This window comes from Haliaeetus albicilla, chromosome 23, assembly GCF_947461875.1.
Source record: "Haliaeetus albicilla chromosome 23, bHalAlb1.1, whole genome shotgun sequence".
NCBI lineage: Eukaryota > Metazoa > Chordata > Aves > Accipitriformes > Accipitridae > Haliaeetus > Haliaeetus albicilla.
Genome location: NC_091505.1, coordinates 12,972,489 through 12,998,414, shown reverse-complemented (window position 1 = coordinate 12,998,414; position 25,926 = coordinate 12,972,489). Strand labels below are relative to the sequence as shown.

At 56.9% G+C, this 25,926-nt stretch overlaps 3 protein-coding genes and 1 long non-coding RNA gene across 6 annotated transcripts; 1 reads left to right on the top strand and 3 right to left on the bottom strand.

Moving 5' to 3' along the window:
- Nucleotides 1-602: 602 nt before the first annotated feature.
- Nucleotides 603-2,070, bottom strand: TIMM8A (translocase of inner mitochondrial membrane 8A). The gene is made up of 2 exons (XM_069811228.1): nucleotides 1,844-2,070; nucleotides 603-1,442 (listed from the first exon to the last, which is right to left on the bottom strand). The coding sequence occupies exons 1-2, from the start codon at nucleotides 1,964-1,966 to the stop codon at nucleotides 1,281-1,283; spliced, it is 285 nt and encodes a 94-aa protein (XP_069667329.1). The 5' UTR covers nucleotides 1,967-2,070; the 3' UTR covers nucleotides 603-1,280.
- A 117-nt stretch (nucleotides 2,071-2,187) lies between these two features.
- On the bottom strand, nucleotides 2,188-14,722 carry BTK (Bruton tyrosine kinase). 2 transcript variants are annotated; one of them, XM_069811216.1, is made up of 20 exons: nucleotides 14,280-14,722; nucleotides 12,872-12,939; nucleotides 10,709-10,891; nucleotides 10,437-10,535; nucleotides 10,105-10,170; nucleotides 9,449-9,530; nucleotides 7,813-7,941; nucleotides 7,650-7,717; nucleotides 6,936-7,117; nucleotides 6,553-6,615; nucleotides 6,235-6,289; nucleotides 5,846-5,928; nucleotides 5,609-5,736; nucleotides 5,384-5,458; nucleotides 4,842-5,013; nucleotides 4,352-4,568; nucleotides 3,636-3,700; nucleotides 3,026-3,144; nucleotides 2,739-2,896; nucleotides 2,188-2,634 (listed from the first exon to the last, which is right to left on the bottom strand). In XM_069811216.1, the coding sequence occupies exons 3-20, from the start codon at nucleotides 10,847-10,849 to the stop codon at nucleotides 2,548-2,550; spliced, it is 1,989 nt and encodes a 662-aa protein (XP_069667317.1). In that variant the 5' UTR covers nucleotides 10,850-10,891; nucleotides 12,872-12,939; nucleotides 14,280-14,722; the 3' UTR covers nucleotides 2,188-2,547. The 2 variants fall into 2 exon arrangements, with proteins under 2 accessions (XP_069667317.1, XP_069667318.1); XM_069811217.1 differs by having other exon boundaries at nucleotides 2,188-2,602.
- LOC138690726 (uncharacterized) lies at nucleotides 2,296-8,020 on the top strand. Its single transcript, XR_011329498.1, has 3 exons — nucleotides 2,296-2,435; nucleotides 3,823-7,741; nucleotides 7,832-8,020. It is a non-coding gene; the product is annotated as an uncharacterized lncRNA (long non-coding RNA).
- Nucleotides 14,723-19,159: 4,437 nt separating the features above from the next.
- On the bottom strand, nucleotides 19,160-25,263 carry GLA (galactosidase alpha). 2 transcript variants are annotated; one of them, XM_069811224.1, is made up of 7 exons: nucleotides 25,047-25,263; nucleotides 24,537-24,711; nucleotides 24,129-24,306; nucleotides 22,522-22,613; nucleotides 21,427-21,588; nucleotides 20,609-20,806; nucleotides 19,160-20,034 (listed from the first exon to the last, which is right to left on the bottom strand). In XM_069811224.1, the coding sequence occupies exons 1-7, from the start codon at nucleotides 25,226-25,228 to the stop codon at nucleotides 19,984-19,986; spliced, it is 1,038 nt and encodes a 345-aa protein (XP_069667325.1). In that variant the 5' UTR covers nucleotides 25,229-25,263; the 3' UTR covers nucleotides 19,160-19,983. The 2 variants fall into 2 exon arrangements, with proteins under 2 accessions (XP_069667325.1, XP_069667324.1); XM_069811223.1 differs by having other exon boundaries at nucleotides 19,160-20,400; nucleotides 25,047-25,261.
- Nucleotides 25,264-25,926: the final 663 nt, after the last annotated feature.

Here is a 25,926-nt window from a genome sequence, read left to right as displayed (position 1 = left end):
AGGAACTCACAGGCCCTGTCCAGCCACCCACAGCAAATGGACATGTGCAGAACTGCTTTACCAGGTTCCTGTGTAAAGCTCCAAGCCACTGTCAGTGGGTCACTCCAGGCTTCCCAGAGCCACGCTGTACATAAACACTGCTGAAATGCTATGCTGCCTTTCCAGAGGGCGGATCAGTAGTTTGTTGTTTTTCCAGTTAGAAGCTCCTGTGTCCTGGGAGCAGAGGTCCAGAATACACAGCCATAGGCCTCCCTCCAGTGATCTCCACAGGTAAAGGTGCATGAGGTTATAAAGTAGCTGGTTACTTATCTCCTGCATTTAGTGTCTCTAAAGAAACTACGCCTTGACAGGGCAGCAGGAGCTGTTAACCCTTTGGGGAAGAGGAGGAAAAGCCACAGCCTCTCCCAGAGACAAGTTTGATTTATGGGACCAAATTGAGCAACAAATCAGACTTCAGAGCAGACCTTCTAGCCAGAAGATAATTATGCCCCCTCCCTACTAATTTTGCAATAAACAGGATCACTGGGAAGGAGGGGGAGTGATGAGAAGGCCATATTTTCAATTCTCAGTGGTCATCCGCCTGAACAAAGGAGAATCTCATGTTAAAAATTGACCCAGTTAATATTTATTACATTGACCAGGGGAAAGCAGTTAATGGAGCAAGTCAGTATTGACAGAGTTGTGCTGCAATCTGAAAATTTGTCACTTGGCCACGTGAATGATTTACCTGTGGAAGCCTGAAAGTATTTTCCAGTAGTGAGGCTGCCTGAAATGAACAGCGTGCCCAACAAGCTCTTCTTGCTAAGGGTACCTGTACCAGACTGCACAGCGATGGCACCTGCAGGGCTTGTTCACATCCACTCAGGAGGGTTCATTTTGTGCAGCACCGTTTAAGGCGGCGGTTGCAGGCTGACCTCGCCTAGAGCTGAGTGAGATTTGCATCAGCGCTGGGAGCACCCCGACGCGAGCATCAACACCCCTCCATTCAGCTGAGCGTGTGCATTCCAAACACTCACATAGCATTGGCAGCCCCGAAGTCCCAGTCCCAGCACAAAGACGGCTGCTGGCCTGCGGGGCCAGGGGCAGCACATCACCCCCAGGAGGAGCGACTGTGCCTCTGTCGTGGGCTCTCATCTGGCTGCAACTTCCCCGAGACTGGCATTTAATTAAATCCTAAACCCCAGAGCTCATCCTGGCTCACGAGTGACCAGGAACTGGCATGGCAGAGGGCCTGGCCTCGTGGGGGGCTGGCCAGTGTCCCCCGGGGGCGCGGGTCCCGCTCAGTCGGACAGGCTCTCCGAGAAGGCCGACTTGGACTTCTGCGTCTGCTCCAGCCGGTTCAGGATGAACTGGCTGGTATCGATGAAGCGCTCCACACAGTTCACGAAGCACGTCTCGGCCCGGCTGTCCAGCTTCGGACCCGGCTTGTCCATGCACTTCTCCTGCACACAGCGGGGGACCCGTTGGCCCCGGGGGCGCCGCGGCCCGACCCCCCCGGCACACCGGGGCCCTGCCTCCTGGCCTTCTCCAACCCTCGGGCACACCGGTGTCATCCCCCCACGGGAACCTCATCCTCTCGGGCGCATACAGCTCCCGCTCCTCCCCATCCAGGGCTCTTCCCGGCCCATTGCCCCGGATCGCCCCCCCGCCCCCGCGAGAGCCTCCCCCGGGCTCACCGGGGCTGCGACTGCTCCCACGGCGCCTCCATTTTGTCCCCATCTCCCTCCTCCCCCCAGGGGCAAGGGTCAGCGCGACGTTCCAGCCCGCCTGTCCCACCACCGCGACCCGCCGCCCCGGTCACCGGAGCCGGCGGCCCCACCCGCCACTCGCGGGCCGCCCGTACCCAGCAGAGCTCGGTCATCTGGTGCACCAGCTGCTGGAAGCGCTGCTTCTGCGTCTCCACCTCGATGAAGCGCTGGAGCTGGGGGTCGGCGCCGCCCAGCCCGGCGGCGGACGGCGCGTCCATCCCGCTACCGCTGCTACCGGTGCCACCGGTATTACCGGCACCGCCGCGCCGCGACCTTCACGTGCCGCGCCGCGCCGCCGCCGCGCATGCGCGCCGCCCGCCCAGCGCCCGCCCCTTCCGCGCGCACTGCGCATGCTCGCCCGCTGGCCGCGCGCCCCCTGCCGGCGGGGCGGAGGGGGGGGGCGCGGCGGTGCCGGGGCGCGGCGACAGCCAGGGAGGCGTCGGCGTCGGGAACCGTTTATTGTGCACAGGCCCGGCCCGCCGCCGCCGCCGCCGCCTGCGGAGCCCGGCGGGGCTGGTCGGCACGGGGGCCGCGGCCGTCAGGGTCCCCGCCTCTGTCCTTGGCTGTGAGGGACGCTGCCGGTGACGGGGGCTGCGGCGTGGCGGCCCCTCGGGCTCCTGCTTGCCCCGGGGGTGCGGCCAGTGCCGTGTCCGTGACAGCGGTGCTGAGGTACCGTCCGGTGCGCAGGTCAGTCCCGGCGGGTGGTGGGGCAGCACCAGCCCAGTAGTAGCAGCCACCGGCACCACGCAGGGGTCAGCGGGCCGGGCCGGCCCAGCCTAGGGTCAGGGCTCCTCGTCCGTCATGTCCCGGATGCTGCCCAGGAGTGCCGTGAAGGTGGGGCGCTCCTCGGCCTTCTGCCATGCAAGAGGGGGGGCCCTGCTGGAGCCTGCCGGCCATCCCACTGCTCCCTGCACCCCGGGGGGAGCCGCAGAGCCATGTCAGGCCCCCCAGGGCAGCTGGGGGTGATCACCGAAGGCAAGAGCAACTCACCTCATGCCAGCAGCTGTACATGATGGCATAGACCCGCTCTGAGGCCTGCTGCGGCCGGTAGAGGCGCAGGCCTTGGATGACGTGCTCTGTTGTCTCGCTGTTGTTAAACCTCTCGTAAGGCATCTTTCCCAGAGAATAAACTTCCCACATCAGAACGCCTGTTACAGGAAACAGCAGGTACAGTTTGTGGCATGGGAGCACCTGTGCCTGAAGCTAACCAGCAGAGGAGCTCGCTGTTGGGGCACCCTCTCTTCCTGATCCCCGAGTCATTAATGCCATGTTCTTACCAAAAGCCCAGACATCAGACTTGCTGCTGAACTTGCTGTACAGAAGCACTTCAGGGGGAGACCATCGCACTGGAAACTTTGACCCCATGGAGCTTGTATACTCATCATCTAGAACATACCTGCAGCAGATAACCGGATCAGGGTGCCTGTCTTGGATTACACCTTTCATTCCTCCATTTCTCCATGCAACCAACCAAGCCCAAAAGAAATCAACAGCTCTCGGAGTGACCAGAGGTTGCACTCCGCACGGGCTTTAACAGGCAGAAATGTCCCTTTGCAAACAAGCGTATGTTAGTCAAAATTGGGAAAGGGATACGGTGACACACAAGCACAGCCGATTTGGACAGATGTGGAGAGAAAGCTGCAGCCAGGAGACTAGAGGTGGGGGAAAGAAGCAGCAAAGAGAGGGGGAAAAGGGACGGGAAATAAGAAAGGGATGGTGGAAAGTGGAGAGGCAGAAGGTTAAGCCAGATATATGAAGCAGAAAGACAGGAGAAGATGGAGGAAAAGCAGAGCTGGAGGATGGTGGGGAGAAAGACTAAAGTGTAGAAGAGACTGAAGGAGGAGATGGGGGATTGAGCAGGACGGTGACACAGACTATCTACCAGACCTGGAAAGGCCAAAATCTGATACTTTCACAATCCCTTGGTCGTTCACCAAACAGTTGCGAGCAGCCTGTGAATGGAGAGAGGGAGGCAGTCACTCCTACCTGCTCCTGCCTCTCCCATTCCCCTGTACCATCTGGAACTTCATCTCGCCCCCACCCACTTAACACTTTGCCTCACTTTGTCCTGCAGGTTCACCTGGGTTGGGGCAACCTAGAAAGTCCTCAGCAAAGATAGCAAGAGAGGCCTCCAGGCATCCTGTTTATCTACAGAGGAGCAGCTTCCCTGGTGGGATTTTGCATGAACACAGCAGCACCAGCAGGAGATCAGGTATGGCACCTAGCAGGACTGCAAGCTGGCAATGGCAGCCTAAGGCCTGACAAACTGCAGGCTCAGCTTTTCATGGGGGTTGAGAGGTCCCTTTTCATGTCTGAGTCAGCAATGCTGCCTAACGCAAACCCTGCCTTAGCCACAAAAGCATTTCCCATCCCCTGGAAAACTACCTAGTCCTGCCCTTTCTGCAATCTCTGCTAACTTACTGCAGAGCAGTGACTTCAGAGCATCCCGCCCATGCTGAGGTGGGCAGGGAAGCTTAAAGGGATGTTCTGCAGAGAAGGCTGCCGAGCTGCCTCTCCTCATGCTGATGAACTAGCTGGACCCTGTCTAGGACATGCTGTGGCTGTCGCTGAGCTGGAGATGTGTCCTTCAGCCACAGCCCTACCAGGTCTCGGTGCAGGAACTGCTTGGATTCCAGGTACTCCATAGCTTCACAGACATCCTTGCACATCTCCAGCAGCTCAGCAGGCTGGAACCGCTGCCGAGTTTCCCTCAGGAAGTTCAGGAGGCAGCCGTTGGCCATGTACTCTGTGATGATGAAGATGGGACGCTGCTTGGTGCAGACCCCATAGAGCTGCACCAGCTTCTCATGAGACAGGTTCCTGTGTTGGGGACAAGAAGGGCAATTCTAAGCATCTTGAAGGCCAAGCAGCAAAAAAAGCATCTGTGAATAAAGAGAGTTTGGGAAGGGAAGGTGCTTCTGGCCCAGCTGATGGTGGAAAAGCTTACCAGGGAATCAGCACAAAGGCAGTAGGTTCTCAAATGCATTTTGCAGACTGTGAGGGTGCCTGAGACTGCCCCTCCACACCACCCAGGAATGCAGCCATTCTGGCGAGGCATATGCAGCACTGACCTGCAGGCTGCTCACCACTTACATCATAACTTTGGCTTCATCGATAAACTCATCCTCTGACATGGAACCCTCCCTGATCATCTTGATAGCAACGTCGTACTGGCCTCTCCATTTCCCGTACTTCACCACGCCAAACTGCCCAGTCCCCAGTTCCTTCAGGAAGGTCAGATCCTTTGGGTCAATCTCCCATGACCCTAAGACAAAGAGTGCAGGACAAAGAGTGCGAGTGTAATGTGAGTGCAGGTGACCTCCCTGCAGGATTCTCCCAGTCGTCTGATCTGCCAAGCCCAAGAAGAGCTCACGAGCATGTGCTGCCTAAAAAAGCATCCCAAAAAATCCATGAAATCTGAGACTTGTTCCCCCAGGGGATGGGGAGCAAAGTAGCTTGTGGTTTCTCTTGGTCAGTACTGTCACCAGAGGGCCAGTGATTGTTGGGAAGTGATTCCTGGGAAGGCTGTAAGCCCTGCTGCCATGGGACAGCCAGGGTCCCAGCCCCGGAAAGTTACTGCCAGTAGAGATGGACCCTGCAACCAGGGAACTGTGAGATAGCCCAGGCCAGCTTACCATAGCCGAGGCCAGCTGTGGAAGGAGCACTTTTCTGATGTTGAGACACAGGGTACTTCAGTCTGGATATGAGCCCTGAAACACAAAAAGGTAGATTGCTGCACCACGCTTACCCGCCACATTCCCACAGGGAACACAAGCATCCTGCCTTCAGTGCAGGAAGGTGAGGATACTGTCGTGTCAGTAAAAACACTGCTGGCCTCACCCTGTCTCCCAAACACTGACCGGCAGAGTTGTGCTGATGGTACGTGATGAGCTCCGGGATGGTGTTGAACAGGTGCTTTTCTGCCAGGTAATACTGATTCTGGGGCGTGCAGCATACAACATAATGGCGGATTGTGCCTTGGGGGTCTCTGGAGAGACATTATGTGGGGTCAGCGGCATGCGGAGGACAGGCAGAGGGTGAGGGGTGCCTGGAGGGGCCCTCTGAGGTAGGAACAAGCTGTTCTGAGATCCACTTACACAGAGGACTTGGCGTAGACAGAGACAGTGTATTTCCCTGTTTTGCTGGTGGAGTCTCGGACAATGAAGCCCCCTTCCTTGCCCTAAAACAAAAAGGGGACAGGATGGTTGCGGGGAGGCACGACTGTAACAGGCAAGACTTAAAGTGAGTGAAGATCACAGCATGGCTGGAGAGGGTGCAGTAAGTCAGGAGTCCTACTTCCAGTCCCTGCCTGGCGGACCACCTACTGAAGTGCCTGCCAGGAGGATAGAGATGGTTCCTGGGGCTGTTGGCATTACACTCCCCTGCCAGTGCAAGCCATGGTTGGTCCTATGCTGGACACAATGTGACAGCAGCCCATGGAGGGTTGGTGTGTAGAAAGAACACAGCCTCAGGAGTCAACACTTACCTCCTGTTTCAGCAGTTGCTCTGCTTGGCTCCGAGTGATATTCTTTGAGTACCACCTGGAACAGGGACACAGCCGTCAGGGAGATCACTGCAGCCGCCACTGTCCCCAGCCTGGTCTGACCCTGGCCCAGCCAGGATAGGCAGTGCAGGGAGCAGGGCAGGGATGGCTGTCACAAGGCCAGAGGCTCTCAAAGCATGTGCAAGAGGGAGAGCGACCCAGCCAGGCTGGGCTTGCAGGCTGCATAGGTTAACAGAACTGAATGTAAGTCGTCTCCAACCATGCACAACTTGCCATGTCCCTGCATCTTCTCTTACTCACTCAAAGATCTCCAGGGAATTGCTGGTTTCAGTGACATAGTTGCTGGGTATGTATCCTTCCCTCCTGCAGGAGAAAAAGGGCTGGTCACACACTGATGGAGGAGGCCAAGGGGAAAGCAGGTTCCTGTCCCAAGAAGGCCGAGTAGAAATGGGCTCAGAAACCTTGGCACAAACCCATTTGGGTTCATGCTTGGGGAGGGCTGATACCACTGCTTCAGTCTCCCTCACCCTCCTCATGTGCCATCCCATGCAGGAGCCTGCAGGTAGGCAAGCAGCCTGTCCTAACCCCTGCAATGCTGAAGAGGTGTGTTTGCCCACCAGTGACTTGGCATCAGGAGAAGGCACCATTGTGGCTGGAGTGCCGTGGGCAGCAGGAGCTCTTACCCATTCTTGTCACGGGCTTTCCACCAGGGCAGGTGGCTTTCCTCCAGGATGAAGTACTCCTCGCCTTTCTGCAGTTGCAGGTCCTGTGCGTTCATCGGAAGGTAGTTGTAGAGAGCCACCACCTTCTTCATCTCGCCTGCTGTGCTGGGGGCTGGCTCGGGTGGCAAGGGCTTCATCACCATCTTCCCCAGAGCAAGGGAGAGCGTGGGACACAGTGAGGCTGGCAGACACACCGTTTCCCAGGCAAGACCCTCCCCAGGCCTGGTAGGGCAGTGGGCTCAGGCCAGGTTGGCGCAGCGTTCATCTCAGCTCCCACATGCATCTACGCCAGGAGACAAATCACTCCCCAGCGCTTCTTATTGCAACATTTCCTCCTTGGAGACCCATCCTCACAAAAGATAAGTGTTTTCTCTCTACCTTTTGGCTTAACCCGTGACTTCTCCACCCTATATCAGGGCTTCTCTATCCTCCCAGCTCCCCCTGGGTTACCTCAGGGGTAAGATCATCTGACTTTCCTCCAGGCCTTTGAGCTCCATCCCCTGGTTCAAGCTCCTCCTCCCTTAGGGCACCATCTTGACATCCCTTTCCAGAGCAGAGCCTTGGTCTGTACATCTCTCAGCAGTGCCCTTTAGTCATTGAACATGTGGGCTTTTCCCAGGTAGACCTTTCCTTAAACACCTTGGAGCAAACCCACATGCTGATGCTGGCCCCTACCTGGTCCTCCTCAGGAGTAGGGGGAAGAGGCTTCTTTGTCTTGCGATGTGACCGCCCAACTTTTAAACCTTCAGATCAGAAAAGGGACTAAGGTGAGAAAAGATCACCAGCGTCATGCTGCAGTGGTCCCCAGGGGCTGGGGAGGGTGCCCCCAGTGTCTTACTGCCATTCCTGCTCTCCAGGATCTGGCAGCCCATGGCGTTCTTGGCTGTCTGGGAGCAGCACAGGTACTGGCCGTCGATCCAGAAGCAGGGGTGATACTTCTGTACCAGGTCGCTGTTGTACCGGATCACTGTGGCAGAGGAGGGGAAATGTGTGTGACACAGGGCTGTGTCCCCAGCCTGCTGCAGAGAGCTCTCTGCTCCCTGAATGCAGATGATCAGCCCCATTAAATCATTTCACCCTGTGCTGTGCTGATACACAGTCACATGTGGCCCTGCTGCTCAAGTTTCCCTCAGATCATCACTTGTGTTTTGGTGCTGTGGCTATTGCAAACCCTGTGCCACGAAACCCCTAGCTTGGGGAGGGCCCGGCCTTTCCTCCCAGATCTGATCAAAGCTCTTCAGCAGCTCTGCAAAGGGATACGAGCATGCTTGGAGGGCCAGGTCCTGCTGTGACCGGCCCTCCAGCCCCCCCAAAACGTCCAGCATCCCCCAGGCTGCTAAGGCCCATGGTTCACAGCTCTTTTGAACCCTTTTTTTCAGAAGTGGGGAGGGAGGCCTGCTTTTCCATGGGGAAAGCAGGGCACTGCCATCATCCCCTGCCTGCTCAGAGACTTCCCTTGCTGGGAAACCGCTCACTTGCCGCCGGCTTCCTCATACTTCTCCCCAACCTAGAGGGACAACTGGATGTGCCTAAACACCACCGCACCACAGCAGCTCTGCAGGGTGCAGAGAGCCCCTTCTCTGGTGGAGCAGGATGAGGGCATCCCAGCAGTGAAAGGCCAGCATTTTCTCTCCCCTTTTCCCTGTGGATTTTACACTGGCTTCAGTCCCATAGCAGGGAAGTGGAGAGAAGGCTGGCTTCCTGCCGGCACAGAGCAGCAGGGCTCTCATGAAATAACCGACTTCCCCGTTATCAGCCTACTCTGCTTCCGCCCCACTCGGTCAAACTTCCCTGTGTCAATTTGAGCAGCTAATCTCGCCCCACCAGCACAAAGCCACAGAAAGATACACATGCACCAAGAGACACATATGGGCAGCTCCAGCAGATTTTGGCCGACGGCAAGCACCCAAGTCCCTCTGCGCACTGCTGCTGCAACATGCTCTCAGCTCCAGGAGGTAGCACCCACACAGCTGAATGTTAGCTCAACAGCACTGAATGAGGATCGGGATGGGTTGGGAGAGACGTTCCCTGACTTCCAGCAGGCTTTTTGTCATGTTTCCTAAAGCACTGGGGGCCCTACCCTCGCCTTGCATGGCAGTACAGCTGCGTGGTCATGTCTGCTATTTCCTCTTGCCCTCAATAACTGCTGAGCCTGCTTGAGCTAATTTGGAGCAGGCTTGTGAGAGGGCAAGAAGCCTCAGCCAAGGTGGCTGCAGTGCTGCAGAAGTCAGGGGGTGACAGAGGTGTGTGTCCACCTCCCCTGGGCAGGAGTGGCTGGTGTCAGCTCAGGGATGTTAGGGAGCATGCACGTGGGGGTATGGCCTTATGAGTGCGCTCATCACGGGAGAAGTTTCTGATCAGCGCTTGCTCATCCGTAGACATAGGATAACGTAACAACAAGATGGCAAGCCCCCGGAAACCTGGTGCTCTAGGTTGTGCTGCACACACAGCCAGTTGTTTGTGTTTAAACTCACCACTCTTCAGCTGATGGATCCAGCGTTTGCGCAACTCCTCTGTCGGGGAGAAGACGTAGAGGGGCCCTTCGTCATATACCACCTGCAGGACCACATGCCTCAGTGCCCCAGCTGGGGGTCTTCCAGGGAGGACAGGGGCAGCCAAGGCTTATGGCCACCCCGAGCAGCCGGTGCAGAGCACAAGCTGTGCTGGTGTGTGCTAGCCCTGCACAGTGCTCGCGGGACCATGACAGAGAGGTTATAAATAAGCCCCCTCCCCCGAGACTTTCCACTTCCTTCTCTGACTTTCGGTGTGTCGGGGGCCACACTGGGTGCCAGCTCAGGCAGGCAGCTGGGCTGGGGGCTGAGCAGGCAGCCAACAGGCAGCATACCTCCAGGATCAGCCAGGGGACTGAAAGGGGCAGGACAGAGCTCAGAGCAGGTTTCCATCTAAGCAGCCCCCCTAAATAGAGCTGCCCAATGCCTTGGGGCTTGCAGAGGCTCACCTGCCTGCCCCCCACACTGCGGACAGCAGCAGGGCCTCCCAAAATGGCTGAGTGACAGCTGGCACTGGGGCAGTGATGTCGTGTTTGGCCCCAGGTTCCTCTGGGGTCCTCCCCCCAGCACCCTGCAGCCAGGCACAGTGGACTGGCAAAAGGGGTGCAGTGAGGACTCACCTGGAAGGGGTAGGGGAACCTTTCAATGATTGAGATCTGCTCCATGTTGTAATCGTCTCCTTTCCTCTGGAAGAGAGAGGCAGAGGTGGACGCTGGCATCCTGCTGCTCGGCTGCTGGCATCTCCCCTGGGACCCACAGCCTTTAGCATTCCCCTGCTCCCCCAGCCCTGCATCAAGCCGGACCCCTGGTATGGTATGGGCTGTGCATGCAGAGCCCCCCATGCCAAGCAGGGCTGTCCCCCATTCCCACCACCTCAGGGCAGGGTAACTCTCCCTCCTTCCCCATCAAGGGGACAGGGGGACACAAGTGGGGACCCCAGGACCCTTCTCACCGGGACCTGCCGCTCGGGGGGAGGGTTGTTTTCAGGCACCACCGTCTCCACACAGGTGATCTTCTCAATGTCCACTGAGCCCTTCTTACTGCCCCGGCGCTGCAAGAGATGGGGCTGGTTCGAATGATTGCTAAGGGGCAGACCCGGGGAGACTCAAGCCAACCACCATGCCCATCCAACCACCCCCGGGGCTGGGTGCTGGTGAAGGACAACTGGTGACCCTTGGGCACTGCCACGGCACAGCCCCTGGGGCCCTGGGGCCGCTGACTCACCCCCCGCTCAAAGTCATACTCGTAGTAGGACAGCTTGCTCTCCGTCAACAGGAACAGGCGCTTCTTGAAGTTGAGGGGAGATGTCTTCTTCTTCTGCTGTGAGCGCTTCAAGAAGATGCTCTCCAGGATCACACTGGCCATGTCAGCCCCACTGTCCTCCTCTGTGCCGTGCTCACCAGGTTGCTGTGGGCACAACAATACTGACACAGTGCTTGCTCAGCCAAAAACCTGGCACTGCTGGACCTTGCTCAGGTGCACTCTCCCCACACCTGAGGGGCAGCCAAGGGGTGCTGGGACCCCTACGAGGGGAATCAGCTGCAGAGGTCTGCAGCTGGTCAGTGTCGGGTATTTGCGATGTGACCTCTCCCTCTCACGTCCCCTCTCCGATGCCAGGCTGCAGGCCAAGCCACCACCCAGCCAGCTTTGGCTCCCGCTGGATGCTGGAGGGGGCCCCTGGGTCTGCAGGCGGACAGACGGACACAGACGGCTGGAGAGGGAGGGAGCCAGGGAGGCTGCGAGAAGTGTAGCCCCGGGGAGGAGCGCATAGCCTGAGCAGCAACACCCAGCAGGCTCCCTCCTCCCCTCCAACATCGTGCGTGTGTGTTTGTGTGGGCTGTTTCCTCCTGCCACACCACAGGCGCTCTGTGCCGGAGACATGCTGACTTGGCAGTGTGCAAGGGACAGCCGCAGAAGGCCAGTCCCTAAAACATTGTGGTTAGGTCCCGGCCCCCAATAGCCTCAGTGCCATGCTACCGAGAGCAGTAGCCCTAAAATCATCCTTGCCCTCTGCGTCCATGGAGCCTGCAGGAGTGCAGGGATAATGCTCAACCCCCTTTCCTCCCCTGTGAGCAGTGCTTGCCAGAGGCCAGTCTCAAAGGGCTGCCTCCAGCCAGCAACCAGGGGAGCTAAATCATCCCCCAGCTCTCCTCAGTGAAGCTCTCCTCCTGAGCCTCTCCTGGGATGGTCTGGGCAGGAAAGGGCTCATATGAGATCCCTGCATCCCACTGCTGCCCTGCCTTCAGGGGGTTGGAAATCTGCCCTGGCCCATCTCTTGGAGCAGCCCATCCATCTCGCCCTGTGCCCCCCCATGATGCACCCAGGCACTGTGACACCCAGACAGTTCCAGCACCCCACAGAGCCACGCAGCTGGAGCTGTGGTCTTCTCCTCCTCTGAAGGCTGTAACCAACACCTGACTCCAGGCTGGACCTAACAGGCAGCTGATGAGCTACGTGGAGCCACTGCTGAACTGTCATCCCCTGGAGCCCTCCTCCACGTCTCCTGCCCTGAACACCTACATGCTCTGCTCCCCTTTCACCTCCACCTTATTCCCTTTTTTCTTCTACAAACACAGCTTTGGAAAGCAACCTGGGAGAAGGTGTTCCCCTCCCTGCTGCCCACAGCCTGTCTCCTCTGGGGGAGGCTCAGAGGTGGGCCAGAGTCAGGGGTTGAGCCCCCCACTACCCGGCCGGGCAGTCCATTCACTCCCCCCCACACAAGAGGCAGCATTGGCTCACTCCCGACAGTGGCCAGCTGGGGACCAAAGATGCCAGGAGCTGGTCCCACCCACTGTGCCTCTCTCCAGGGCATGCCCCAGCCCCAGAACAGGAGCATCCTCCCATCCACTGGCAATGCCCAGACCCTCCCAGCACAGATCCTGCTGCTGCAATCCTGACCCTGCCCCACTGCGGTGGCTATACAGAGAGGCTGGGAACAAGCAGGGTTCCCCCCTCCCAGGGTCCCCCCTTCTGTCCCCTTGTGGCCCTCATGGCTCAGGCCTTTCTGGCTTGTTTGGGTGGTTTAAAAAAAAAAAAAAGCTTAAAAGATGAGCCATCAGAGTCTTTTAGAAAAAACAGCAGCCTCCACTGCCTGATCCAGGCCCGAGGAGGAGGGAACTGGGGTCCCTGCTGGGCACAGGGCAGGTAGCTACGGTGCCCACTGACTCCAGACTGCTGGCGGGGTGGTGGGAGAGCCCAGAGCGACCCCAGCATGCCCCTGTAGCCTCATGCCTCAGTTTCCCTAGCTATAAAATGTGGCTGCTCATCCTGTGTCCCAAGAGCAGGAGGGTTCCCATTGCTCCCCCTGGCACAGACACGGGAGCTGAGCAGAGCAACCACGGGCTCCCGCCCATCCCAACTGCAGTGCTGGGTCCCCAGAAGCTTTACCTTGAGTCGCAGAAGCTGCGTCACCGCCAGCAGTGCCGGGCAGATGGGACACGTCCTCGCTGTGTCCTCTGGGACAGCACCACCAGAGAGGAAAGGACGATGAGTATCTCAGAGGGCTGTTCTGCCCCAGTATGGGGCAGCAGCCCTGTCCCCAGCACAGCCTCCCTGTCATCAGCACTTGCCTCCTTGTCCCCAGCATGGCACAGCCTCCCTCTCGCCAGCACTGCCACTGGCCCCTTTCTGTCCCTGCCTGTCCTTTGGGGTGGTAGGTGCCTCACAGGACTCACCCCCGCAGCCAGCCATCACTGCCACGCTGTAACAGCAGAGGTGGCGAGTGGGTGGGTGGAAGCATGTCCTGTGTGTGGTCCCCCCCAGCTAATGTGACTTCCTGCCACTGTCACACCTCGGCCAAGCGTGCTCTGACACCACCACCGGGCCTGGCCCAGCACACACCACTAGCCCCATGCCACCGGATGCTGTGCCCCACCGCAGCCCTGGGGCCACCCCCGTGCATGCAGGCTCCCTGACCCCTGCCTGTGTCCTGCTAAGGAGCTGAGCCTGTGTGCCACCACTGGTTGATGGGGGGCTGGCAGGGGGCTGGCATGCTCAAGGGCAAGTGGGAAGGGTGATGGCGTGTCTGGGAATGAGAAACTCTACAGCCCCCGTGTTTCAGGTGCAGCCTGGAGGGTGACAAAAATGAAGGCCAAGAAGGACAGAGGAGGGAATCTCCTGCATGGAAGAGACTTGGGAACAAACCCAGAGCTGCACCCCAGCAGCACCCACTGCAAAAAGCACGAGCAAGGAGTGGTCAAGGGCACTGTCAGCACCCCAACCCCCTGCTCTGGAGCACCCGTGGGGTCCCCAGCACCCACAAACCACCCTGTTCCTGTGCTCTGCTGCAGCCCTGGGGTCCCTAGTGCCCAGACACCACCCTGACCCCCTGCCCCAGTGCACCCCTGCAGTCCCTGGCACCCATGCACCACCCCACCGCCCTGCTCTGCTGCATCCCATGGCCCCCAGCACTGTGGCCCCATGGCAGCTGTCCCACCCCCAGTCAGATGCCACCTCCTCTAGAGCTGGCCAGGCTGCGGGACAAGGCTGAGCCTTCCCAGCTCGGCTCACCCGCTGCTTGGCAGCGTGCGGCCTGCACCAGGGATGGATCTCCAGCCCCCGTCAGGCGCCACGGCCCCCGGCACTGCTGAGGAGGTGACCAGAGGTGCGAGGCCACAAGCGGCCGCCGCATGGAGGCTCCGGCCTCCCACTGCCATGCCCCCAACCCTGCGACATTGACGGGGCCGTGCTGGCGCCCAGGGCACGGCCACCCTCGTGCTCCCTGCAGTGCTTCTCCCCATGCCATGCAGTGCCAGGACGGGGCTCCCCTGGGCCCTCTGCACCCCGGCACACTCACCGAGCCCTCCCGCCGCTGCTCCGGCTGGCCAGCGTCCCGCCGTGCCCGCTGCTCTGCGCCCGCCTGAGCGGCCCGGGCCGGCAGGTCGGGGTGGCTGTGGTGGCGGGGAGGCAGGGAGGCACGGAAGGACGGGGCCGGCCAACCCCACCCTTTCGGTTCCCCTTTTTTTGGTTTCTGACTCAAAAGCAGCAGCTGTGTTTCCTCCTGGAGGCAGCCAGGCCACCTCTGTGGGGCCGCCGGCGCTCCGGCCGCAGCCAGGGCCTGCCCTGCACGGAGGGGACGGAGGGCCTGGACGCAGGTCCAGGGGCGCGGGGCCGGGACGCGGGGACCGGAGCGCAGAGCCGGGGTTGGGGCCGGCGTCCGGGCCGTGAGGCGGGCAGGGGGCAGCGCCACGTTCCCGCTGGCTGCCTGCCCCTGCTCCCCGCGTCCCACACCCTGCTCGTCCCACAGACCCCCTACCCCAGTCACCCCCTGACACTCCCCGCCGCGTACCCCCCCCGCACCCCCACTCCTCCGCAGCCCCCCGCGCCCCCCGCCCGGGGCCGCCGCACCGCTCTCCTCCCACCGAGAGGGGGCGCTGCAGGCCCACCGCCTGACGGGGCCGCTGGCCCTCCCTGCACCCTTCCGCTCTCTATGGTCCCGCTCTCCCAGCTGCTTCCGCTTCCAGGGCGCTCCTTCTCTTCGAGAGGCGGTCGATAAGATGGTGAGTGCCGGTGGCAGCGGGTTTGGTTCCATCTGCTGCCATCCGCCCCGGCAGCGGCTCGCTCCGCCCGCCCGAGGCGCCGGCCGCTGTGGTGGATGTTCGGCCGGTGGCTAGGCCGGGTCGCGGCGGCGTGGGGAGGCCCTAGGCCCGGGATGGTGGGGCAGGGCCTCCCCGGGGGGAGGGGAAGGGTGGCCGGGCTGCGCTTGGCAGCGCCCGGGCGAGGGAGGTCCCGGAGCGCGGCGTGGCGTCTCTTCAGTTTCCTGCGCGGCTCCTGGCCGTGCTGACTTCTCCCTGCTCCTCCAGGTGAACGTCCCGAAAACCCGTCGGACCTACTGCAAGAAATGCGGCAAGCACCAGCCGCACAAAGTCACCCAGTACAAGAAGGGGAAGGACTCCCTCTACGCCCAGGGTAGGGATGGGTGCCCTCCGGGGGCTCTGGGGCATGGCCCGGGGGAAGTTGCGTGGTGCCTGGGTGGTCATGCTCTGCGCCAGGGTGATGGCTGTGGGGTAAGGACGCGGCTGTGGGAGAAGGGGGGATTGCTTCTGATCGGTTGTGCAGCTGCAGGCTGAAGTCTGCTAGAGATTGGTAAGAGTGCCATTTGCGCTTGTAGCATGTCTTGAGCTGTTGCCTAAACAGAGCCATTTCCTCCCATAGGAAAAAGACGCTACGATAGGAAGCAAAGTGGCTATGGGGGCCAGACAAAGCCCATCTTCCGTAAGAAGGTGAGTGCTGCTCCTGGAAGGAGGACCTGGAACTTTTTTGGCAACCCACATGCCCAGCTGAAGAGGGACATTTCAGCCTCCTGCAGCCTTGTGGTGGTCCTGTGCTCAAGCCGTGTAATGGCAGCTTTTGTGCTGGTAGTGCTGTCTGGGGAGTGTAAGTTCCCCATCCACATCTGCTCATCTTCCCTGCTGCTCTGGTCTCATGTAGATGCTCCTTTTTTTTTGAGAAGTGACGTAGCATGTGTTTGCAGAGCAGTTTCTGCAGGGAGCCTTGATGCTGTAGGGGAGTAGGGTCTTAGTGGAAGTGATACTTTTAATGAGAGTAGTGTTTTCCTCACTGCTTGCCAAAGGCGAAGAGTATGGTGAAGGGAAAGGGAGCCTGCCGCTTGCTTTCCTTATGTTCTTGAAGTGGCAGTAGTTTATCACTGAAACTTTTTGCTGGGTTTGTGAGGCTCTCTGCATAGTGAGGCTGCCTTCACTGACAAGGGTATGATCAAAGTGAAGCATGTGCAACTCCTGGGGGTACCACAGAACATGACATCATTTCCTTGCAGTCCACTGTTTCCAGAGAAATCCATATCATTGAGCCAGGAAATGAGAGCTGCTGCATTAGGCCTTTCCTGAGAGTAGTGGAAGGACAGCAGTGCATTCTGTTAGATGAGTTGCAGAAACCTGCTGCTGTCATCCTTCCTCTTCAGTGCGGGTACCTGGTACCTGGGACTGCAAACTTGCAGCATTTTTTTGCTCTGTACCTCCTGCCAAGGGGTCGGGTGGGAGGGAGCAAAATCTGTGGTATTTACAGCAGTGAAGCAAAACCCGATGGGCTGATTTGTTATAGTTTTTGTGTGAACTGTTTAGTTACATTTATAGAGCTGCTTGGTTTGTTGCTGGAAAGCCCTGGTGTTCTGCTGGAGATGTTCAGGAAGCCTTCCAGCAAGGAGAAAAAAATGAGGCAGCAGTTTCTCAAGTTGACTTTCGGCCAGGAAGTGGGAAGACCTTGCAGAAAATGCTTCTGCAAGCAGGGTACCCAAAGCCGCTATACTATTCTCACAGGTTGGCACTCCACCTGTACACTTTCATCCCCTCTTCTGTTTCTTCCCAATCAGCGTTATATGAATGATTGGACAAAGCTGTAACTGGTGGTTACAACTCTGTACAGCTGCTACAGTAGCCTCGCAGCTTTGGATTCTTCCCTCTGTAGTCTTTTGAGTTTCATCTAACTTCTCAGTTGCTGCAGGTCTGCATTGAATATGTTGCTGCTCCTTCCAAGGAAAGTTTGTCACTTGTGCTGCTTTCAGGTGTTTCTTCTGCCTGGCTTTCTGCTGAACTTCTGAGCCCTGTCAGTCTGTTCTCCCACACTGAACAAGTGCCTCTTCCTTCGTGCGTTCACTGGCACAGATTTTCTTCCAGCTTGGCTGATCTCTGCAGGGGACCAGCCCTGCCCCACTGAATGCTTTTGCCAGCGTCCTTTATTGTCAAGGTACAGATCCACTGTACTCGTGTACTGGTCCTTAAGGTGCCCTCTTGTTTTTAATGGAGAGAGCCTAACTCTGTTGATACTCTTTTCTTTACACTGAGAACAAGCTGCTGAATCTTCAGGAGTGCAGATAACAAGCTTTTCCTGAGAGTGACAATTTGTCCGCTTGTGGATGTTTTGTTCATTGATACACTCTGCTCCTCTCCTCCCAGGCTAAGACCACGAAGAAGATTGTGCTGAGGCTGGAGTGTGTGGAGCCCAACTGCAGGTCCAAGAGGATGCTGGCGATTAAGAGGTGCAAGCACTTTGAACTGGGAGGAGACAAGAAGAGAAAGGTAGGTTGGTGTACCGTGAATGGCTGAGAAAGGGTGGCAATGTTCAGCGGTGAATAAACTCACTCTGTCTCTTCCTTCTTACAGGGCCAGGTGATCCAGTTCTAAGCTCCATCCTACTTGTTGTTATGGACCATATTAAAGTATTTGGAAGTGATCTGTTGCTTGTTTTTGTGTATCTTTTGTTGATGGGGTGGGACTTGCAAGTACATCAGCCCAGGAGGAAGGTGTTGCTTGCAAAGCTGCTTAGTAAGTAAACAGTTCATAGTCTGAAGGCTTTTGAAAAAACCCTGCCAATGGCTGGGATCTCCTTACTGTGTTACCAAGAGGTGGTTTAGAATATGTAGAGCCTGAGGCTCTGATGGATTTTTGCACCAGTGGCTTCTCTGCCTGAGTGTTGTGTTGCTACTTTTCTCCAGGCTTATTTATGAGCTTCCATGGTGGAAGGCTGTCTTCAAAAGGGCCTCCTCTAAACTTCTGGAGCTTGTTTCATTTTAAACAGTTCATGACTCCATTAGAGTGGTTCTGTTTCAGAAATGCTATGGTGAATTTGAATTGTTGGTAGATGAAGTAGTGACTGGAAAAAAAAAAAGGAAAAAAAAAGCAGAGGTGTCCAATTAGGCCTTTTTCCTCTCCCAAGCCCTTGCCTGAGAGGAGAGGTGGGTAAGATTCCTTGCACCCAGCAATGGTTTCAACACAGTAGGGACCAGAGTAATCCAAACTCTGCCCAACAGCCGCTGCACATGACTGTAGGCCACTCTTGACAAACAGGGAGCAGTTGCACTGCCCTAAGGGGCAGCACATGAGCAAAGGCCCTGGAGCAGCTAGTGGGTGCAGTACCAGGGGTTCATCTGATGAAACATCACACGCAATGTTAGATGGGGGTTATGTGCTGCGGCTCAGCTATGACCTGTGTGCAGTGGCTGTGTTACAGTAGCTCAGAGACAGGAGAGGGACAGCTTCATGCCCATGGTTCCTCCAGCTGCATGCTGTCACACTAAAAGTGAAGGCGTGACAGGCCTCAGCTGCCTGCCCTGTGTCTGACTGCTGTTGGGACCTCTTCTTGGAATTTTCCTTAGAAGAAAAAGCCTAAGCACAGCACTGAAGTTTCAAATGAGTGGTGACTGATGGACAACTACGGAGAGCATGCTATGTTACAGGATAGCCTACCCTGGGCTTTGATGGGATCATCCACTTGAGGTAGCAGTATGCTGCCTGTGAGAAGGAAGTCCACTGTCAGCAGGTGCTGAGAATGCAATGTGGATCTTGCTCTCTCAAAAGTAACTTTCATGTAGTGGAAATAGAGCTGGAAGATGGAGAAATGCCTCTGCACATCTTCATAGGGACTGAGAGCGCTCAGTTACTGAACAGTAACAGAATTTGTATCTTTGCTTATTCAGTACTGGCTGATGTGATTGGCATTTTCAAACTCCTGCTGCTCAAGCTGTTAGCAGCAGTGGTTTGGCCTTGGCCTACAAGATGGACTGTATGGCTGCATTGTGTCAGCTTTACTGAGCGCTGTTTGTAGTAGTCGTGACAAATTTCACAGGACCTTAGTGACTGGAACAAACTGGCCTGTTTTCTAAAACCTGAGTTAATTTCAGATACCATGCTGTACTGCTGTACAGTGGAACAAAGAAAAAGCTTAGCCTTTTTAAGGGATGTTTTAATCAGTGCTCAATCATGGAAATAAGAACAAATCAAGATATCCTGATTGTGTAGTAGTCAGAAGAGAACATACTTCATCACTTATGCAATAATCACTTTCGCAACCATCATGTACAAGTATCCATCCCCTGTATTGGAGGGACCCGTGTTATTCAACCTACAGGCTACTGCCAGCAGTGGAAAGCACACAGGTATTTCTGGAAGGCAGCTCACTGAGGAAGGGGACTCCAGTGGCTCCATGAAGGGTGGAGAGGGAACTGTCATCTAAAGGGAAGTGATAGCCACTGGTGGGAGGAAGACTCTTGGGGTAAGGAGAAACCCTCAAAAGCTGAATCCTAAGCCATGATACTTAATCACATTTGTACTAAGCAGGCAGCTGTCAAGAAAACGGTTCCTAAGAAGTGCAGTGATTTAGGCCAGTCCCTGAGTTGTTCAGAAGGTAGAAGTAGACATCCACGCTATGAGGACACTTGTTGGGTTTCTTCAGCAGGGGTAGGAGCAGCTTTTCTTGATCTTGGACTGTATGCCCCGGCCTGGCAAAGCAAAAGCAAGGCAGCCAGCCAAGGCATGTTTCCCTGTTGTCCCTGAAATGCTCAAGGAGAGCTGTCAGATGCTGCATGTAGCCTTTGCATTTCTTTGGTTGGTAGTGGCAGTGGGCGTTAACAGGAGTTGCTGCCCTGCTGGGGCCCTTGTAGCTCCTTGAAGGAGTTCACTGAGATGCCAGAGAAAGGGTAAATGGAAGAGAAGCAGCACCCCTTTCTCTGTTATCTCTTGGTGATGGAGTAATGGGTATTTGTCACATTAGGCTTGAAGGTTCAAAGTCCCCATAGAAGCACTTTGAGTAGTAAATGCCTGAGGAGAGAAGAAAGACACCCCGTTCGGAGGAAGGAGACAGGCTTCTTGGGACAAGATGTTTAGACAGAGTCTGAGGCTTACAAAAAGTCTTTGTGCCTCCTATAGTGCCACTACTTTCAGCAGCACAGTGCCTGTTGGGTTCACCTCCACACTCAGGGAGGAGACCCAGCTGTAAACCCCCCAGTCCCTGCTGGCTGGCAGGATCTGCCGGACGGAGCATGCTGGGTTGCAGGCTAGCCCGTTGCCAAGGAAGGTGAGGGAGAAGGTGAAGTTCTGGGGTCCCCCGATCTCCTGCTGGTTCAGCACTGCCACGGCATAGGCTTGGCCAGCCAGGGGCCGCTCCCACAGCTCAAAGTTCTTGTCCTGCCAAGGAGAAAATAAACCTGTGGCTTACCTTAGGGGAGGTAGAACTGATGGTCTTCATGCCTGTCTAAGTAGGCTTCAGGAACAAGTGGGCTCACTGGGCTCCTGTTCCCAAACCTGAGCACTCCTCTATACCCCATATGTCCCCTTTCTGAGGAGGCTGGTTGCCTGTGCCCCACACCACGCCCCCAGCCCGGTCCTGCCATACCTTGGTGATCTGGTATCCCTGCTTGCCCAGTGGATCCTGGTTGATGGCGATTGTCTCTTTGTTCTGGAGCAGCCACTTAGCCTCAGGACTAATGCGCCGCAGATCGTTGGACATGAAGAGGGGAGCTGCCATAATAGCCCACATTGCCATCTGAGTCACCGCCTGGTCCCAGCTCAGTCCAAAGTTTCCAATCACCAGCTGTGACAAGAAAACAAAAATGCCTAGTAATGCTGCCTGCCGAGAAGAAACTGGGTCACCAACCTGAGCACTGGTAAATAACAGGATGCTGAGCGTGGGAGCCCTATGTGGGGACTGGTTAGATAGCCTGAGTGCCAGGAGTAGGACCAGCTGGTTGGGAAAGGCAAGGCATGCCTAGTGTGGCAATTTAGGATGAACCACTGGTGGCAGTAAAGAAGGATCCTTAACTGGCTAGGCGGTTTTAGAATCTGCTTTTGGATGCAGCTATTTCTTCCTTGCAATGCTGGCACCCAGCCTGGCACCCAGGGGGTTTCCCTGTGGTGGGAGATCAGCACTTCGGAGACTGTCTGCTGCTGCCACAGCTGTGTTTGGATCTGGCACTGCTGGGGGAGGTTGCAGTACACAGAGACAGCGCTTCCTCTGTACTGTCTGTAGCTGTAGTTCTCTTTCCCTTTCCAGCGAGGGACCCTCTAATCGAGTTCCTGATCCTAGGTCCCTGTCAGAGCCCTTCCCCTCAACATTTCTCCCCCAATTCTCTCCCTTCCCATCCTTCTCAGCCTACAGCCAAGGAAAGGATTTTTTGCTGGTGCTGCAAGGGAGGTGGGCCTTGCTCTACTTGCCATGTCAGGATCATTCCAGCCCCCTGGCCCAGCTATCTTCACAATGCTGTCCTGGTGAAGTGCTGTCCAGTCCAAGATACTCTTGATGCTGCTCCAGGAATCATAGACATCAAAAAAGTTCCTCCAGTGATTGCAGTACTGTTTGATCTCTGTGTAATTGGGCTGCCAAAACAATGAGTGTGATTAACTACAGAGGCTGGCTGTATAAGAACAAGACCATACACAAGGCTAGACTGGATCAGGGATAATATGGGGGAGAACTATGGTAACACCTTCCATCACCAGCTATCTGGATGATCTAGTGCATGTTGGTTCCCTAGGATGCCTTGTGCCCAGTAACTCCAGTCTGCCATTCTCCAGACAACACTATTGTTTCCCTTGGGAGAATAGTTGTGGCCACCTAGCTCTGTTAGAAAATTCCTTTGAGTGCTATTTTACTGAAGGTGTGATGGGGCCAGTGGGATTAAACTGTGACATCCCAGTAATTACTGCCATTTCTTGGGTTTACACCCTTTGGTGACTAATGCATTTAACTCCCAGTGGGAGGGAACAGCACCATCCTGTCATGGCGGAACAGGGGAAGCCAGCTATGGGGGTAGGGCAACATGTCAGTCATGCACCCTGGCTGGCAGAAATCTGTCAGTAAACAATGTGGAGAATTCCTATTAAATATGCTGTCCTAAAGTCTCTCTCCTGGTCCCTAGAGGTGACCGTAAGGCTGAGTCTGCAGCACTCTGTGTCCAAGAGAAATAACACCGAACTATCCACTAGCTGTGTGTCTGCATTGCCAGTGTTTTGTTGCTTGGTTCCTTGGAGACAGAAAGCAGATGGATGCTGCTGTATTCTTTGGCATGCTCCAGCTGGGCTGTGCCGTCATGCTGCAGGATACTACTGAATTCTTTTCAGCAGAGTAATGACTTGCCTCAGGTATACTTCAGGGCTCCAGAGGAAAAAGTGGTTTTCCCCCACCTTATAGCCTTGTTCTCATTCAGACAAGAGAGTGGCAAGTTTCTTGGGAGACTGTTTTGCAGTCTTAATGCTTCTCTGTTCTTCCCACTTTCAGCCCCAGGATAAGCCTTGAAAAAAACCCCTTACCTGCTGCAGGGGCCTCAAGTAGAAAGGCCACTCACAAGAGTACACGATGCTCCTTCCAGTCTTGTTCAGGGCCAGAGACATGTGCCTGTAACCTAAAGGAAGAGGACAGACAGAGGTTACACAATCTTCCTGGTCAAACAGAGAAACTAATCCAATGTCACAGGTTCAACTCTTGTGAAGTCAAGGCTGAACACATTATTGCGGCTGAAACACCACAGGGAAGACAGGGGAGCTTATAGTCTGCAGTCAGTCTTCTACCTCCCAAGGACAGCTGAGCTTCCTCACAGCTTTGATACAGGTCACAGGCAGGCTTATTGCTCCGAGACTGCTGATCTCTTTGTACACAAAGCCATGGGAATAGGCTGCAATTTTGCTGTATGGCATTTTTTCCTCTAGACACCCGGGAAATACAAGTTGGTATCTATCAAGCTGCTGGATACAGCTTCACTGGGTAATGTTGCAGGATTATGTTCTTATGAGGCCTTTGCACCATATGGATGGGGCAGGAATGCAAAAGCACTCGTTTTTTCCTGTCCTTGTCCCCAGACAGTCCAGTTAAGTCCCTTTTAATCAGCAGAGAAGGAACAAAAAGGTTGCTCCCTCCCCTGGAACTGCTTCAATACAACTGGATTGTATCTGGGTTACACATATGATCCAACAAGAGCTTTCAGCTCAGCTGTCCCTTATGGTGTTCAGCTGTGCTCCTGGCTGCAGCAGCAGGCATATGCCCCACCAACTGGCTTCAACGGGATTGTCACTTGGGCAGGTTCTCCTTGTCAGGCAGAGCTAAGGCTGTGTGCAAGACTCCTGCTGCCAAACACCATGGTGCTGACTGTGCCAGCAGTGAGAGCCCAGTCAAGAGAAAACCACCTTCTGAGTTGCATCGTTCCTTCCCACAAATCTGCTCCTGTGGCACTGGGATTTGCTTGTGCTTGCAGACAGACTGTAGCCAAGCTCTCTCGGCACAGCGAGCTACTGAGCTTTCAGCTGCTGACTTGCCAGCCTGTGCACAAATAACTTCTGAATTGGGATTTACACTGGCGTACTTTAAAATGAAAACCCCAATAGGACTTTCATGCCAGAATTCCCTTCATTTTTTTCCTGTTAAAAGCCCTGATAACTTCCCTTTTTACAGCTGACACAAGCTGTTCTAGCCTCAAGCTGATCCACGTTGACATGGCCTCACCAAAGGGATTAAGGGTCAAGTGTGTGAAATGCTTTGAGCTCTCCAGTAAAGGCACTGCTGAAAGGCAAAGCCTCTGCTTCATTAAGAGCTGAGGCAGCAGTCTGCACAGAGAGCCCCCAGAGTACACAGTTGGTGTTTCCATGCTCGGCATGGTGAGGTCTCTGGTGTGAGAAAGCTGCTTTTTCAAGCTGTGCACACCAATGAAAGCTCCAGGAGGCTGAACAGGTGAAAGACACTTGGGCCAGCAACACTTACTACCTTGGCCTTAGGCAGAGTCCTGTACTTGCTTTTGTAACCAAATCCCTTAAATGAGTAGGCTTAGGGAAAAGCAACTCCCTGGAGCCCATCCTGGGCCTAGCATTGCTGCTCCCTGCAGAATATTCCACCCCGTGGCACAGTGCTGCCTTGAATCCACACCTACCTTCTGCCAGCAGCTCCAGCGTGCCAGAGTTGCAGCCATCAAACTTCAGCAGGTCCACGCCCCAGGAGGCAAATGTTTGGGCATCCAGGTCGTAGTGGTTGTAACTGCCAGGGAAGCCAGCACACGTCTTGTTCCCGACATCGCTGTAGATTCCCAGTTTCAGCCCCTTGGAGTGGACCTGTGCTTGCAGACAGAAAAGAGAACTGGGGACGGGGCAGCTGTGAGGCAGTAGGGAACGGAGCTGGCCGGCAAGGGATGCAAAACCCCACTCCAGCAGGCAGGGCCTTAGCTCAGCAGCTACGCAGCTACTACCCCCCAGCCTTCCTTCTCCTCCCCTGCTCCCAGCGTGGCTGCAGGTCAGGTCCCCAACTGCGATCACTGCCCTAAGCCACGGTGGGTGGCACTCACGTAGTCGGCCAGCCTGCGGATTCCGCTGGGGAACCGTTTTGGGTCAGCCTGGAGCCTGCCGCGTTCATCCCGCGTCGGGGCCATCCAGCAGTCGTCAATGCAGACAAACTCATAGCCTGCGTCCCTCCAGCCCTCGGCAACCATCACATCGGCCATCTCCACGAAAAGCCGCTCACTGGGCAGGGGCAGAAGGCACGACCAGGAAAGAAAGTGGAGAACGTGGCAGCCCGATTTCTAGCACCGGCACGGCAACCGTGCCGCCCTTCTGCCACGGGGCTGGCCCGGCCGTGAGCACGAAAACGGCAGGGGAGCGCAGGGAATGCCCTGGGCCCGGCACGGGGGCGAGCCTGGCTATCTGCGCTGGCATGGGGAAGGCACACCGGCTGCCACGGGACCGGGCCGCAGAGCACGGCGCCGGGCCGGCTGTCCCCGGCCCAGACACCCCCAGTGCCGGTAGCCGGCCTGCCCCGGGGCCGGTACCCCCCACCCCACTCCCGCCGCCGGCAATACCTGACGCAGCGGCGCGGGTCGGCGGCGCAGTCAGTGCCGCAGAGGAAGCGCTCCCAGTGCAGCCAGCCCATCGGCGGCGTCCGCGCCAGCCCGTTGTCCAGCGCCAGCCCGTTGTCCAGCGCCAGCGCCAGCGCCGCCGCCGCCGCCAGGACCCAGCGAAGGGCCCTCCGCGCCGCCGCCATGTCTGCCCGCGAGCCGCCACGACGCTGGGCTGTGCCACCGGCTAATCGCCGCGCGGCGCCCTCCACCCCTCCGCCAATCGCGGGTAGCGGGGCGCACGGCGGCCCGCCCTCTCTCCGGGCGGTCACGTGGGAGCGGTGGTCATGTGAGCGAGGAGGGAGAGGGGGTGGTGGCGGCGAGGTCGGGCCGGGCTGCGGCTTCTGCGGGGTCGCTTGCTCCGTGCCCGCCGGGGGACGCGTGTGCCAGGCCGGCATTCCCCGGCTGCTGCGCCGAGGCCCCCCGTGAGGTGCTAGGGGAGCTGCGCCCGGGATGGGAGCCTACGCATGTTCCTCTTCCCTGCTGCTGAGCCCGGTCCTGCCGCAGCGCGGCACCGTGCCCGGGCTCGGGTGCGCCGGAGCTGCCCGGGGCGGGCGGGGGGGGGGACTTGGGGCTGCCGTGAGCATAGGGTCGGTGGGCTTGTGCGTGCTCCGTAGTGTCAACGCTGACTGTGTGAGCACAGGGTCCTGTGGAGGGGGATTTGTTCCCCATGGGCCTAGGGCTTGGTTTTGGCTCCACTCTTCAGCTCTGCCTCAAACACTCCCGTGAGCAGCTCCTGAATGAACCCTCTGATGGCACCTTCCTCCTCGGAGTGCCTTCTTCCCCCTGAACTCTTTCCTCTGTCACCACTCCTCTCTTAACCCACCTGGGTTCCTTCACGCCT

Excerpts from the sequence above, each read along its gene's own strand:
- GLA (XM_069811223.1), bottom strand. The coding sequence starts at position 25,228 with ATGGCGGCGGCGCGGAGGGCCCTTCGCTGGGTCCTGGCGGCGGCGGCG. Across the intron at positions 24,712-25,046 it reads GACCCGCGCCGCTGCGTCAG|TGAGCGGCTTTTCGTGGAGA; the intron begins GTATTGCCGGCG and ends GCCCCTGCCCAG. Across the intron at positions 21,589-22,521 it reads ACTTGAGGCCCCTGCAGCAG|CCCAATTACACAGAGATCAA; the intron begins GTAAGGGGTTTT and ends TTGTTTTGGCAG.
- BTK (XM_069811216.1), bottom strand. The coding sequence starts at position 10,849 with ATGGCCAGTGTGATCCTGGAGAGCATCTTCTTGAAGCGCTCACAGCAG. Across the intron at positions 10,536-10,708 it reads AGTATGACTTTGAGCGGGGG|CGCCGGGGCAGTAAGAAGGG; the intron begins GTGAGTCAGCGG and ends CATCTCTTGCAG. Across the intron at positions 5,014-5,383 it reads CACAGCTGGCCTCGGCTATG|GGTCATGGGAGATTGACCCA; the intron begins GTAAGCTGGCCT and ends TCTTTGTCTTAG.
- TIMM8A (XM_069811228.1), bottom strand. The coding sequence starts at position 1,966 with ATGGACGCGCCGTCCGCCGCCGGGCTGGGCGGCGCCGACCCCCAGCTC. Across the intron at positions 1,443-1,843 it reads AGATGACCGAGCTCTGCTGG|GAGAAGTGCATGGACAAGCC; the intron begins GTACGGGCGGCC and ends CGCTGTGTGCAG.